This window comes from Hyperolius riggenbachi, chromosome 1, assembly GCF_040937935.1.
Source record: "Hyperolius riggenbachi isolate aHypRig1 chromosome 1, aHypRig1.pri, whole genome shotgun sequence".
NCBI lineage: Eukaryota > Metazoa > Chordata > Amphibia > Anura > Hyperoliidae > Hyperolius > Hyperolius riggenbachi.
The window spans coordinates 515,472,886-515,488,049 of record NC_090646.1 but is presented as its reverse complement, the minus strand read 5'-3'; the positions used below and the strand labels follow the sequence as shown (position 1 = coordinate 515,488,049).

Below are 15,164 nucleotides of genomic sequence, written 5' to 3'. Positions count from 1 at the left end.
TAAAACCTAAGCATGAAATAGCAGATATCTACAAGTGGGGATAGGAGTTTTGGAAATGTGAATAACTTCAAGTACATTGGATCAAGGATACAACTATTAACCTTACGTAGCAGATGAAATTAAATAAAAGAATTGCAGCTGGTAAAAGATGCTATTTGCTTTCAGGAAGCCTTTCTCATTGTAACGATTTGTGTCAGCAAAGAACAGAATTCTGATTATTAGGTGTTCTGCAGTATCACCTATAATGTAGATATATACCTGATTATATGGTGATCTGCAGAATCACCTATAATACCGGTATATCAGAAGCTGATGTGACAACAATAGCAACATGTGATTGGTGCAACAGTAGTACTGATAGGTTTAGCTATACCTCACCAGAGTAGCTGGTGGGTACTAACAGTACAGCGCCCCTCACCAGAGTCAAGGGCCCTCTGGTGAGAGTAGAGTGGTAAGACAGATCGGGTTGGCAACAGACAGATGCAGTACAAAATCAGAAGGCAGAGGCAGAAAGGTATAACAGGCAGAATCGGCAGCAAGATCAGATGGGCAGAGGTACAGAATCACTGAGCAGAAGAGTAGTCAGAACGAGCCAGAGTCATGCACAAATAATAACACAGTAATGAATTAACTTTAAGGCTGTCAAACAAATCCTATCTTGTGTGAAATCCCCGGTTTTGGGGCGTGGCTTGGCGCCTGATCGGAATGGACGCACGCTAGAGCAGCTCCAGACCCGGACTCCTAAAGCTTCGTTCCCAGCAAGCTAACACCTGAAATGAGCAGACCCAGCCGCTCCAGACAACTCAGAGGGACACCCAGAGATACCAGTGCTCACCTCGGAAGGACCGTCCCGGAACTGTTTAAAACCCACTCCTTGAGGAAAACATCTGAGGCCTCCAAGATGGCGCCGACCCGTGCAGCTTCTCCGGCAGTGTCGCAATCCGGATTTTCTGACCAGGACTACGGTAGGCCCGCAAAGCGGGGCAACAACATCTCCTATGCTGACCTTAAATCCTTTGCGGATGACATTAAATCTACCTTGAGAACGGCAATAGCCGAGGTGAGGGATGAAATGGCGGAAATAGCTGCACGCATCACCACCATAGAGAAAACTGATTTTAAGCGCGATGCCCAAATTAAAACACTGGCGAAAGCTTCTTTTAGTCACAACAACAAGCTAATCGAACACGAACGCCACTTACAAGACCTCGACAACAGGGGCAGGTGCTGCAATCTACGCATAAGAGGAGTCCCTGAGTCCATAGGCCATTAAGCGTTAGTTGATTCGCTGTCCACCATCTTTAATCAACTGCTGGACAAGCCCAAAGATAACAGCATTGACTTTGTACGAGCTCACAGAGCCCTACGTCCCCAGGGCAATGAGGGGGACCCTCCGAGAGACATCATCTGCTGTTTACAATCCTTCACCCTAAAAGAGTCAATCCTGCGTGCCTCAAGAGACCAGTCAGAAATTACTTTTAATGAACACCAAATCGCCATCTTCCAAGACCTCTCCCCCATCACATTAGCTAACAGGAGAGCCCTTAAACCGCTTCTCCAACTCCTTACAGGAAAAGGTCTAAAATACAGATGGAAATTTCCATTCGCCCTGCCAGTAATGGATAAAGGCCGCATGTTCGTCCTTCGCTCTCCTGATGATCTTTCTGATTTCTGTGAGGCCCTGGGCATTGATACACCCGAGTTGCCTCTCTGGTACGCGGATTATAAGACTCCCTTATCAGACTCTGGCTCCATAAACATAAAAACACCGTTTTCCGCCTCATCTAAGGTGAATACCCCTTTAAGAAATAGCACTAAGAAGTTTACCACTCCCAGAAGCAAGAAATCCCACTTCAATGATCCCCTCTCGACCCCCCTGAGACCCCTGGGTGACGACGACGATTGATTTACTTTCCATCAACCTACGATATTTGCCTCTACCAGGATGGCAGCTACATACCTTATTTCACTCTACGGACTGTATGTCCTTGTGTCTCTAGACTTTTTCCTGAGCCCAAAACCATACATCTGGCCGCCTTCTGCATGTCCTGGGCATTAGATCAGATGTTTTGCTCGTGTTGATGCATTGGCTTTTTGTTTACTGTGAGCTTTGCTCTCTGTATCCCCCTCTGCTTTTTGTTAACAACCTTTTCTTTACAGGTAACCGGGTCTTTAAACTTTGTTTTTTCTTTTTTGCTACGAATGGAATTTGTTCCGGGTCTAACCCCCCTGCTCGTTCTCAAATAAGACTTTTGATTGACTTATTTACTGTATCCTTCCAATTATCAGGCTCCAAGCCTCTTCTCCAACACAGAGGTTTTTTTTTTCCTCTGACCCCATCACAAATAACCTAGTGTGATCCTTCTATCACTAGAAGGCTCTCTCACGTGTGATTACTGTTTCTTGTTCTTGAGTTTATCACATTTACCTATATTCTGTCATTCTTATATCTCTATACCTACAGTCATGGCTTTCTCGGCGTTCCGTGACGGGCTGTTTCCTCTCCACTGACGCCGAGAAGGCCTTCGACAGAGTGGCCTGGGACTTTGTTCAAGCTACCCTTGAGCATATGCAAATGGGTCATCAGATGCTCGACTGGATCATGCTCCTCTATTTAAACCCTTCTGCCCGAATAAAGGTCAATGGCATCCTCTCAGACCCATTTGATCTTGCAAATGGGACCAGGCAGGGATGCCCCCTGTCCCCCTTGATTTTTATAACCATCCTAGAACCCTTCTTAAACTCAATCAGGGCAGATACTTCCATTAAAGGTGTCACAGTCAATGGACAGGAGCACAAAGTCTCAGCCTTCGCTGACGATCTCCTATTTTTCATTACCTCTCCAGAGGCCTCCCTGCCTGCTCTCATTGACAAATTCAAGTGCTTTGACCTGATCTCCAATTACAAGATAAATTTTGCCAAATCCTACGCCCTAAACATCTCATTGGATCCATCTTTAGCCGACAACCTAGCCTCACAGTTCCCCTTTCAATGGGTTAAACACTCCATCAAATATCTGGGCATCAATTTGCCCACCAACCAAGACCTTCTTTACCAACTAAATGTTGCTCCATTAATTGCCAGTTTCTCCAAAGATATAAATAACTGGTCACTTAAACAACACATATCTTGGTTTGGCAGACTGTCTTCCATTAAGATGAATCTTTTACCCAGATTTCTGTACATCTCCCAAACTCTACCCATTACAGTGCCCAACTCTTTTTTTTAACAATCTACAATCCCTATTCTCAGGCTATCTCTGGGGTCATAAACACCCCAGAATAAAACGTTCTATCCTCACTCTCCCAAAGGAGGAGGGGGGCATTGCCCTCCCTGATCCCAAAGCATACCACCAGGCGTCTTCTTTGAGTAGGATTTTAGATTGGTGTACGTCTAACTCCCCTAAACGTTGGATCCAGATTGAAGAGGCCTTCTCTAGATGTAGTCTGGGAGCTCTTCCATGGTCAAACCCCAATAGATCTCAAATTGACAACTTGGCTCATCCCCTAATGATAGTTTCTCTGAAAAACATTGCCTCTCTGGCCAAATCAAAGACCTTAACTGCAATCCCGGGCCCTCTCACCCCTCTGCTTAACAACTCTCACTTCCCACCTGGTAACTCACTCTCCTTTCTGCCCAACCTTTGCAATAGACATATAACGCTAAAAGACATTACTTTTAATGGCCAGTGCAAAACCCGAGAAGACCTAGCTTCCCTTACAATTGACGGCAACATCCCTCTGTGGGATTATCTCCAAATTCGGAGCTTTATTAACTCTATATCTAGAAAAGCAAACTTAAAGATGCCTCTCTCACCCTTTGAAATAAGGGCCTCGGCTCAAAAACCAGTCAGACACGCTATCTCTCTCATATATAATTTTATAACCTCAAACCCCACCTCAGGAGAGCTTGGACCATTTCAACGCAAATGGGAGACCCTACTGCAAAAAAGCCTAACCCAAGAATCTTGGCATAAAATCTATACCCTCTCCCACAAAGCTTCCTTAAATGTAAATACCCAAGAACAAGGTTACAAAATTCTCTCACATTGGTATAGGACCCCAGCCTTTCTATACCAAGCCAAACTACTGCCATCTAGTGAGTGCTGGAGATGCCACTCTCAAGGAGGAGACCTACTCCACATTTTTTGGTCCTGCCCATCACTAACCTAACCTCATTTTGGCACAAAGTGCATACTTTGGCTGAACAGCTCTCCGCCACGTCTATTCCCTTTTCCCCTGAAATGTTCCTACTTCACGCCACCTCAGCTCCAATCCACGCATATAGACGCTCGTTGCTAATCCACCTAGTGAATGCTGCCAGAAGCATAATTCCTCCTCTCTGGAAATCTCCGGATCCTCCCACCATCAAACTCTGGTTCTCTAAAATTAACACAATTTATGATATGGAGGAAATTATCGCCTCTTCCCTTGGCAAATCCAGCCAGTTCTTAACTACGTGGAGGAACTGGCTGGCTTTCAAATCTTCACCAGCTTATGATTTGATTATGCTCAAATAAGGTCACTGCCATATAGATATGGACCTACATTCTCTGATCTGCTGAATTGTCCTTTTCCCATCCCCCCCCCCCCTTCTTTACGAAGCTCGTCCTTATATCTCTTTTAATAACTAGATCAGATTGACTGCAGAGATATGATATGATAGTACTCTCTATAGTTTATTCTTGTTACATAATGCTCTTTATACTATGCTAAGTGATTTTGATTTAGCTGAATGTTCAACATTTCCAACTAAGTTTGACATAAGACATCTGACTATGTACTTTGAAATAGTTTTCTCTGTTGATAATTTCAATAAAATCCTTTAAAAGTGAAAAAAAAAATCTCCGGTTTCCTCCCGGATCAAAGCACACCGGATCTATCTAAGGTCTGAGCGCTAACACCAAGTATTCGCAACAGCAAGTTGCGAGTGATTCAGCTAGGCTTATGAAGCAGAGGAGACCCCTCCGGCACGCCCCCTCCTATCAGCCAATGAGGAGCGGCGAGCGAGACGCTGGTCAGCTGACGCGCCTCCTGCACAGACTTGAGGCAACCTATGCCAATTGCAGCAAAGCAGTCCCAAAACATAACTATGCTTCCTCCATGTTTCACAGTTGGTATTTTGTTCTTTTCATAAGTATAATGTCCAATAGGATGTAACGAGAATGGGCTCAAGAATGTGGAAAGCAATAGCTGCTGCTGATTGGACTCAGTAGAGATGTGCGGTTTTTGAGGCCTAGATCTGACACATAGGGTTGCAGTGCTTGTGGAGTAAGCATACCAGTGAACATTCCAGCCCTTAAATAATTATTTAAGTACTACAGTTGTAATTATAATTCCATTGCAATGTGCAGTGATGAAGAAATATGGTTGAACCTTGCCCTTAAAGTGTACTCGAACCAAAGCTCGGGTCAAAAATTACATACTTGTCTAAAGAGAGGGAAGCCTCTGGATCCTGTAGAGACTTTCAACTGAGTCCTTCGTACTTGCCTAAGGAAAGGAAAGCCTCTGGATCCTGTAGAGGCTTCCCAAAGATTTCAGACAAGGGATTGGTAAAAATCTGAACAGGGTCATGCCTTGCTCCTCTTCAAGCACAAGTGTGGCTTTACTGCTCTTGCACGAGCATGTCCATGTCTGCACAGTAAGGCGGAGCTACTGTGCAGGCACGGACATGCTTGCACAGCTGCAGCACGGCCCTGCTCATGACAGAAGAGAAGCATATCCCCAATGTTCTGGAGGGTCCCGGGCTGCAGCGGAGGACAGTGTGGGAAGCTTCAGGAGGATGCAGTGGATTCCCTCTTCTTAGGTAAGTATGTGATTTTTTTCACCCAAGCTTCAGCTCACGTTTGCTTTAAAGCAGGCCTCCAATGTAAAAATAAAACCCACACTATCAGCACAGGCACCAGGAGTTATAAGAGAGTAGCTGGAAAAAAAATGTCTAAAAATTGGCTTCTTGTGCCATAAAATCCAGGTTTTGTTAATTAGCCATGCCCCCTTTCTTCAAAAATGCTATGGCAGTTTTCTGCCTTTGCAAATACTGCTAAGAGTCATCTGTGGTGGGAAGTGCCTCATAATGTGGCCTGTGAGGTACTCTGCTTCTACCTGTGCCACTAAGCCAGCCTATCTCAGACAGGAGAGAGACTTAGTGCAGTACCAGCCACAGTATATTGCATTCCATAGCTAATGTGGCCTGTGAGGTACTCTGTGCCACTAAGCTAGCCTATCTCAGACAGGAGAGAGACTTAGTGCAGTACCAGCCACAGTATATTGCATTCCATAGCTGTCACAATGCTTCCTTGCTTCTTAAAGGTTACTTGAAGTGGGGGGAAAATAATACAAGTTAGTTACTTACCTCAGTAGGTCTCCTGTTCCTGCACTGTGACCCTCCAAAGATATTAACATCAATGGTTCTTGTGATCGCACTCCCCTACGTGTATGAGTGCAGCCAGATTGCACAGGCGCAAAATACGCCTGCACGGCAGCACGGAGACGCTATGATTGCCGTTTTTTCTCCATGCAGGAGTGGCTCCGTACTACTGAGCAGACGCGAACCCTACTGCTGCCTGTGCAGCGCGGCTGCTCACAGACATGGTGGGGAACGTGAGTATGAAGAAGAGGGTCCCAGCCAGGGGTGGTGGGGTCATGGAGGATTGGGGAAGGCTCTCTTGTGTATACAGCGCCTTCCCTCTACTGACTTAAGTATGTCATTTTTTCACATTAAATTCACTTCAATGAAGTAGTCAGCTGTTGCTGCATTTAGTAAAAAAAAAGGGGGGGGGGGAGGGTTTACAGTCAGTGTCTTTTTTTCACTTTGGATTCCGCTTTAAATTTATAGGTTTGGGAAGAGGAAGAAACCAGGAAAAGGTTCAGGGATAGAATCTGAGAAAACGCTGAACAACCATATTAGGGAATGCGGAATATTACTTCCACCCATCTCAGTCTTTATAATGGTATTGCAAGTTCCCATATTACTTGAATAAAGAAAGGTATAGGAAAACCATTAACAGTGTTATCCTGATTAAAGCAGCTTCATAAACTATTTGCAAAGCCTATGAGAAAAAAATGGTGTAGTCAGAAATCTGTTCTGCAACAATTCACAAAGGAGTTAATAAGACATATTTGATGAACCTGGGAGGTAAAAACAAATGCTGAGTTTGCAGTCAGGGGCCTTTGTACCCAACTGTTTCCAGTCTGTTTTCTTGTATTCCACCTCTTTACATAGTTCTTGCTTACACATGTATCAGTATTGCAGTGTGCTTTCAGAACACCTACACTTATGATGAAGTGAGCCTTGTGTCACAAAATGCATTAAAATTTATAGTCGTTTCAAGCTCAACTTGTTACTGAAAGATTGAAAGATATAATTATTATCTGGGCCTCTCTGTCAGTGATGCCACCATGACTCCCCCACCCAAACCAAGGAGCCCTTAATTGGAGAGATGGTAGGTTAAGGGGCCCCAGGTCCCAATGCTGCTGCATGAACTGCTTCCTCTATTGTTACACATCTGCTTTCTGAATATAAAGTAAAATTAAAAGCAAGTCATCAGAACATAGTGCTTTGTGTTGCTTCACAAATGGCAGCCCTGCCTTAAAGAGGAACTCCAGTTAAAATAATGTAATGAAAAAAAGGTGCTTAATTTTTACAATAATTATTTATAAATGATTTAATCAGTGTTTGCCCATTGTAAAATCTTTCCTCTCCCTGATTTACGTTCTGAAATGTATCACATGGTGACATTTTTACTGCTGGGAGGTGATGTGAGTGGAAGGAGATGCTGCTTTAATTTATTTCCCACAATGCAACAAGGCTCTCACAGTTTGATGTCAGCACCCTGGTCCTGACATCACACTGTGGGAGGTGTTTTACCACAATAGCAGCCATACAGAGCCCCCTGATGATCTATTTGAGAAAAGGAAAATATTTCTCATGGGAAAGGGGGTATCAGCTACTTCTCTTTAAGTGCCAACTCATTTTGTGGTGATTTTTTACAAGATCCTCAATTACTTCATTGGTAATATGTGAGAGTGTACTCTTGCTGTGTCTAGCAGAGATGGCCTGTTCAGTGTGCATCCGCACGTGTTGAAAAGTTTGGACTTGTGGTTGGGATGGGATGGTTTCCTTAGACATACGTTTGTGCAGTTTTTGGAGATTTGGTCTCTTTGAAGCATTGTTGTCTGTTGCATCTTGAAACATCATTGAAGGCTTTTTTGGGGTATTGCTAGTTTACACATCCCTTTTATATCTGAAGTGCTTGTTGGCAGTGACATTATTTTGTCTTCCCAGAGCACCTGTGTTTGCGTTGCTGAATAAACAAAATAAGCTGCTGTTTTTGAAGCTCAGTTGGTAGAGGCTGTGCTCTATATGTGACTAGTTTTTAATCTGTATGCATTTTAATTTTTGTAGGTTCACATGAAAGCCCATGCAGCTTATGGTTCTACAAAGGATATTTCTGTGTACAGCGCTATAGGCTTGTCACCAATGCAGATCTTCATTGTAGGCCGACCAACCAAGAAGTTGCAACATCAATGTCAGGTAAATTCTCCTTGTAACTGCAGTAGAATAGTATTTGCATTATATTTTTAGCTGACTTCAATGACCACAATAGACGACATTGGGCTCTATTCACAAAACGTCTCATAAATGACTTATGTATCACCTTATTGATAAAAATGACCTTTCAGCACATTTACAAGCAAAATAATCACTCAAAGTAAGTTGTTCCTGATTAACTTAATTTTAATATTACTTTTTACTTGAATTATATTATATTTTTGCTCTTTGCGAGCTTAAAAATGTAACAGATAAGGTGAAACAGAGGAAGACAGGTGAACAATCTTTGTGAATCATGCCCATTGTTGTTCAAATAATGCAGTATTACAATATGCTTGGCATGAAGATGACCCCCAAGAGCTAAAAAAAAAAAAAAGAAAATGTAAAATGTAATACCTGTTACCTGATTCATGTACTGTATCTATTGCTTCCTGTCATGCATAAGCAACCTAGAGCTGACCTCTTCCTGCCAAATGATCAGAATGGATTGTCTACATCAGGCATGGGCAAACTCGGCCCTCCAGCTGTTACGGAACTACAAGTCCCACAATGCATTGCAGGAGTCTGACAGCCACAGTCATGACTCATAAAGGCAAATGCATTGTGGGACTTGTAGTTCCGTAACAGCTGGAGGGCCGAGTTTGCCCATGCCTGGTCTACATCCATTTGCAGGCTGTAGAACATTGGCTTTGTTGTAGATGTCATGAGGTCCTCAGGTTGGCATTGTTTGTGTCTTTATCACCACTGCAAACATGCTGTGGCCCACCCACTTTGACTTCAGGAGTTGATCCTGCCCAAAGTATGCCCCGGCTTTGCTTCCATCAGGCTCCCTGAACACTGCATGCGATTCTGATTTTTAATTGGTTTATGCATCCAATTCCGATTTTTATTCGCCTTCAATGAGTCCTCATCCACCCCCAACCACCTCTTGGTGGGAGTCCCCCAAGGTTCGGTCCTTGGCCCCCTACTGTTCACCCTATACACATCCTCCATTGGCAAGGTTATCTCCTGCATGGGTTTTAACTATCACCTGTATGCAGATGACACCCAGATCTACCTCCACACCCCTGACATATCCACCACTACCATGGACAAGGTCTCCTCCTGTCTATCAGCCATCTCCTCCTGGATGTCCGCTAGGTTCCTGAAACTAAACCTAGACAAAATGGAATTTATGATCTTCCCACCCCGGACATCTATAAACCTCCCAGATGTGCATGTCACTGTTAACCACACTACCATTCACCCTACCTCTCAAGCCCGCTGTCTGGGTGTCACCCTGGACTCCGCACTCTCCTTCACTCCCCACATCCAAAACCTCACAAAGTCCTGCAACTTCCACCTTCGTAACATCTGTAAGATTCGCCCTTTCCTGACCTCTGCCACCACCAAACTCCTCATCCATGCCCTCATAATTTCCCGCCTTGACTACTGCAATGCCCTGCTGTCTGGTCTCCCTATGACCCGAACAGCCCCACTGCAGTCCATCATGAATGTAGCAGCCAGAATTATCCACTGCTCCCATCGCTCCACCATGGCGGATCCCCTCCTTGAATCCCTCCACTGGCCTCCTATCCAGTCCAGAATCAGATTCAAGATACTGTGTCTGACCTACAAATCTGTCCACAAAACCTGTCCAACCTACATTTCCGATCTTACTCAGAGGTACACACCTAGCCGCTCACTCCGCTCTTCCAATGAACTTCGCCTAACCGCCCCTCGCATCACCCAGTCCCATGCACGCCTCCAGGACTTCTCAAGAGCTGCTCCAACACTATGGAACTCCCTACCTCCACCCATTAGGGCAGCCCCCTCCTTCAACATCTTCAAGAAAGCCCTCAAAACTCACCTTTTCACTCTGGCCTACTACCCCTCACAAGTGGTCTAAACCCGCAGCTGAACTCTGGTCCCTTGCCTTTCGTGTCCCTACCTCTCCCTCTAGATTGTAAGCCTTTGGGCAGGGTCCTCCTCCTTTTGTGTCCAACCTGATCATGCACCTCCATTACTGTGAACCCATGCTAGGCATCTGAGTGAACCTAACTTGCCTAATCTCCATGCTCCCCTCCAGTGACTGACTAAGCATTACCTTGTACTCATACTGTGCTGCATGATCTGATGTTTCTTGTATTCAGGTATTGTCACTTTGCTGTATGTCACCCCTAAATATTGTATGTATCCTTATTTATTGTCCAGCGCTGCGTAATATGTTGGCGCTTTATAAATACAATAAATAAATAAATAATGCATGCTGCGTTTTTTCCTCCATTTTTCTGTTGATTGCATTCAGGGAAAATCGTAACTGCAAAACAGATTTGCAGTGTGCAGGGAGCCTAACAGCAGTATGCCATACCCCCAAAGCCTAGATCATGTTTTAATTCTTACAGCTCATATGTGGTCATGATATTAGGAAAGACAGATCAGCTGTGCCCCAACAATAAGGCAGATACTCCAAGCAGGTCCTTCTGTCTTGTAAAGTTTATCCACATACTCTACCAGCAGTCCGCCTCTACCATGGCATCTCTCTGGTTTTCCTTTAACTTAAAATGGAGGAGAATACTGGTTAACAGATAGAGGTGTTACTCTCTGGTGAAGCAGTTTTAAATGAAAATGGGGTGAAAGGATGCAAAATCCTGGTCTACCCATCTTCCATCATTCAGGGAATATTAGCTATTGCTGCTTCAATTATATAATTATGTTATTACAGTGGTAGCTACAACTGAGTTACTTATTATAGAAAGGTTTGTAATTTCAGAGAACAGAAGGTACTTTAGCTGTTTAATATAACAAGTATAAACTGTGTAAGTGTTTATTGTTACAGTTCATCACTGAAGGATATGCTTCTCACCTTGCTCAACTGGAATACAGTCACCGATCTCGGCCTGCCAAGAACACCAACAGGATAGCATTGAGAAAAGGAAGCTTCTGCCTTCCTGGTCAATCTGACTTCCTGAGGAAGAGGAATCATTTACTCCGTACCATCTCATCACAGCCCACTACTAGCAGCAACCACAAACCTGAGCGAACACAAAGTCAGTCAGAAAGTGACCGCGATCGAGAGAGGGAACGTAGCCAAAGAAGCATGAGCATTGCGGCAGGATGCTGGGGGAGGAGTGCAGCCACTGCAAGGTTGGAATCTGGCGTTTTAAGTCAGAAGTAATCTCCCATGTATCCTGGACTAGTCTTTTGTGCTTGGCTCTTGCCACCACCATGAGAGGGGGATGAAAAAAAGGGACAGAGGTGCAACTTTGTTTCATGAGACAGAGTTGGTAAAATGGTGCTACTATTTAACAACGTTAGCAAAGCTGATGATAAGAAGGGTTGCAGGCCTTAAAGGGTAGCAATGCCCAGATCATTGCGACAGAACCACATACGGGACAAATCAATCCATTTAGCCCAACATTTTTATTTATTTTTATTATTAATTTTAAGCAGGTTCATAGACTTACTGATGTAAATATGTGCCTCCTATACCTTCTTAGCCATCTCTGAAGGGTTACTGAAAAATGCACAGTACATTTCCAGTTCAACAGGGAGAAGAACTTTAGTTCCTTGTACATAGCGCTCCACACCCACTGAGTACCGTCACAGGAAGAGGCAGCCTCCACAGAGCAAGCTGGAAACTATTCACATCAGTCGGCTTCAATTTGTCCCTTGTATGCTCTGCCCTTTAACCCAAGGCACAAATGTAAACAAAACACATTTTTCCATGTTTTTTCTGGAGAAAAGATGTTGTACATGCAACGTTCTACACTTGTGGACAGTTGGCCTTGCTTATTGTAACCTTCTGCTCTTGTGGACTGATCCTGTAAAGGACACGTTTATAAACAGACTCGATAGCACTGCACAGGTATTGTTACCTGGAAATTTTGGCAATTGGAGGACAAGTAATATACAAAATCCTTTTTGTATCTAAAATTCTAAATTCTGTTAGTGTCCGGTTTGCTGCTTTTTGCGTGTAGTTGCTCAACTGTACGACCTCATTGTTTTCTTTGCACTGATGATTTTTAGATTGGAGATCTGTTACCATCTCATGTAGCTACACCTCCCTGTCCTGTAGTGCATGGTGATGTGATTATTGTGAAACCAGGGGATAGATATAATTATTTTTGTGCTGTGTTTTCCCCGGGTTTAAGCAGGCTTGCCAAAAAGAATTCCTTTACAGAGTAGTCTAGAAGCTAAAAGGCCATATCTCAATTTCCACAGCTCTCACATTCACCGTGTAGCATTTTTTAAAGATGCATGGGTAGCTGCTTGGATGTTTTTTGCATTAATTTCCCTTCAAGGCTGGAAAACCTGAATGAGAATTTCAAACACAATTTAAAATAAGAGCGGTTTATTTATGACGACAGGCCACACGCAGCACGTAATGTTATCAAATCAGTACAATGTTGTACGACATCTAGCACTGTGAAACCTCCCTTGATTGTCACCAACTCTGGTGAATAGAAAGCCAAAAAAGGAAGTCATTAAAACTTTGTGATATATTAGATTTAGAATATGTATAATAGGTTCTTCTATTGATGTTTACTCTGCCCTGCAAATCTCTGCTGCCCTAGCTCTATCAAGGAATGAGTTATGATGGCAGTTCCTTATACTATACTCTATATACAGAGTGACCTGCACTTTGAAGCCTGCTTGAGTGGACAGCAGAATATTGCACTGCTCACCCAGTATAAGCTAGACCCTCTCTTTCCACTATAAAGCCTGTGTCATGTGCATCTTATATCTGAATGATCAGATACTAGACACACACGTATTACATTGCACATTGTAATAAACCTATAGCTTTGTTCCCACAGATATATCGTCCAAAATATTTTTGGTGTTTTCTTTTATTCCCCTTTGTATAAAATATCTTTATGCTTATATATTAAATGTAGGAACTGGCTGGCAGTTAGATTATACTGCTTTTTTTTTTTCTTTCTTTTTTTTTTTGCAACAGCGAGACTGCTGCCATGGTAAAATGTGCGTTTGACTTTTGACACTTCAATTAAAGCACATATACACATTGTGTATTGCAAGCACTCTGCCTATAGGCTGGATAAGTCGACATGGCAGGGATTGGCAAATCCTTAGCAGGTACCCCTACTCAGGCGCTGCTAAGCAGAGAGAATCACCTTGCATGGGGGTCACCATATAACGGTCAGAAGAAACATACTGAACTGAATTGGATATGGCCTTTAAAAAAAAGAAGTGATAAAAATGCACAACGGGAGGAAATGTATGTAAATTTATTGTAATGTGCAGGGGATGCTAACCTATTGTGTGTAGATACTGTATAACATACAATTGTAAATGTCCAGAAAAGTGGTTATATAAAAGTGAAAGTTATTTATTTATGTAGAAAATGTCTCGGCTGGGGAGGGGGAATCCTTTGGGGTTTTTAATGAATATTTGGAAAGAAAAAAAAATACAAAAAAAGTAGCTTTTTTTTTTGTTTCAGGCATTATGTACAAAGCAATTAAAGGACCAAGTATAATGTAATTGTCATTTGCAGACGTGCAATATATTCTAGAGTCACCCCTATTTGCCCCCATACTTTCCATGTAGAATTGACAATCATATTCTGTATATCTCATCTTGTTCTTTGCTCTGTTACATTTTTTTTTTGAGAACATCTTGCCTTCCCTGCCCACAGAAATCTGGATCTCTGCCACGTGGAAACAAGTCACCCCAATAATCATTCTGACTGTAATAATATCCAGTTCTGCAGATTGATGGGATTGTACTGAGAATCTACCCGGAAGGAAATCTGGCTCATTGTTACCTGTTGGATGACGTGTTTTAACCATGTTTGTTTTATTTATTTATTTTCCAAAAGCAATAGTCCAATTCAGCTTTGAAATGGGTTTGGAGACATCTCCCTCTGAGATACTTGTATGTGTAAACTACTACTTGTACTCAGTTTGCAACTTCTCTTGTTTATGTCTCCATTGCTTCGGAAAGGCCTAATAACCTCCACTTATGTCTGTTTCACCTTTGAGAAGTTGTATCCTTTGATCCAACATCTTCTCAAATAACCAAAAAATAAAAAAATACGTTTACAATGTTAGAAAAATACAATAAATGAAAACCAGAGCTTACTATAATAACACATAAGCATTTTTCTGCTGATAGATGTGTATGCAGATGCAACTAGCACTGACCTTCCCATGTCATGGACCCTGCACTTTCTTCTCAAGCCCAGACAGAGAGGTATTTCACCTTTGCTGCATTTCCTAGATGTTCCAGTAGCCTTACATGTCTCATATTCCTGCCAGGAGTATAACCTTGACTGTCAGTTTTTCTATATAATATTTTCTTTATAGGGTCAATAAATACATTAATATATGAAGACTTGCACAAGACCGCACTCATCCAAATGTCTGTCTGCTGCTCCTTGGTTTTCATTTCTTGTATTACTTTGGTGTGTGTACAAATACTATTTTGCTTGTATGTGTGTTTAGTGTGTTGTTTTAGGCCTCTGTGCTTTCTGTGCAGTACCCATTGTACGTTACACAGATTAAAGAATTGGGAAGGCTATTAGATTGTATTTAATGACTTTACTGCGCCGAGATGAATAAGCTATTCAAGTAAGATATTTTGTCTCCCTGGACTGGCACCAAAGGGGAAAA

General features: G+C 42.9%; 1 protein-coding gene across 11 annotated transcripts in view; it reads left to right on the top strand.

Moving 5' to 3' along the window:
* Positions 1 to 15,164, top strand: part of PITPNM2 (phosphatidylinositol transfer protein membrane associated 2) — a 437,162-nt gene that overhangs the window by 396,129 nt on the left and 25,869 nt on the right. For 10 of the 11 annotated variants that reach the window (XM_068244424.1, XM_068244447.1, XM_068244430.1 and 7 more), the window contains 3 exons: positions 8,404 to 8,532; positions 11,369 to 11,676; positions 14,189 to 15,072. In XM_068244424.1, coding sequence (XP_068100525.1) covers positions 8,404 to 8,532; positions 11,369 to 11,676; positions 14,189 to 14,282 — 531 coding nt within the window. In that variant the 3' untranslated portion in view covers positions 14,283 to 15,072. Of the gene's footprint in view, positions 1 to 8,403; positions 8,533 to 11,368; positions 11,677 to 14,188; positions 15,073 to 15,164 lie in introns of those variants that run through there. The other variant, XM_068244437.1, reaches the window with a different exon arrangement.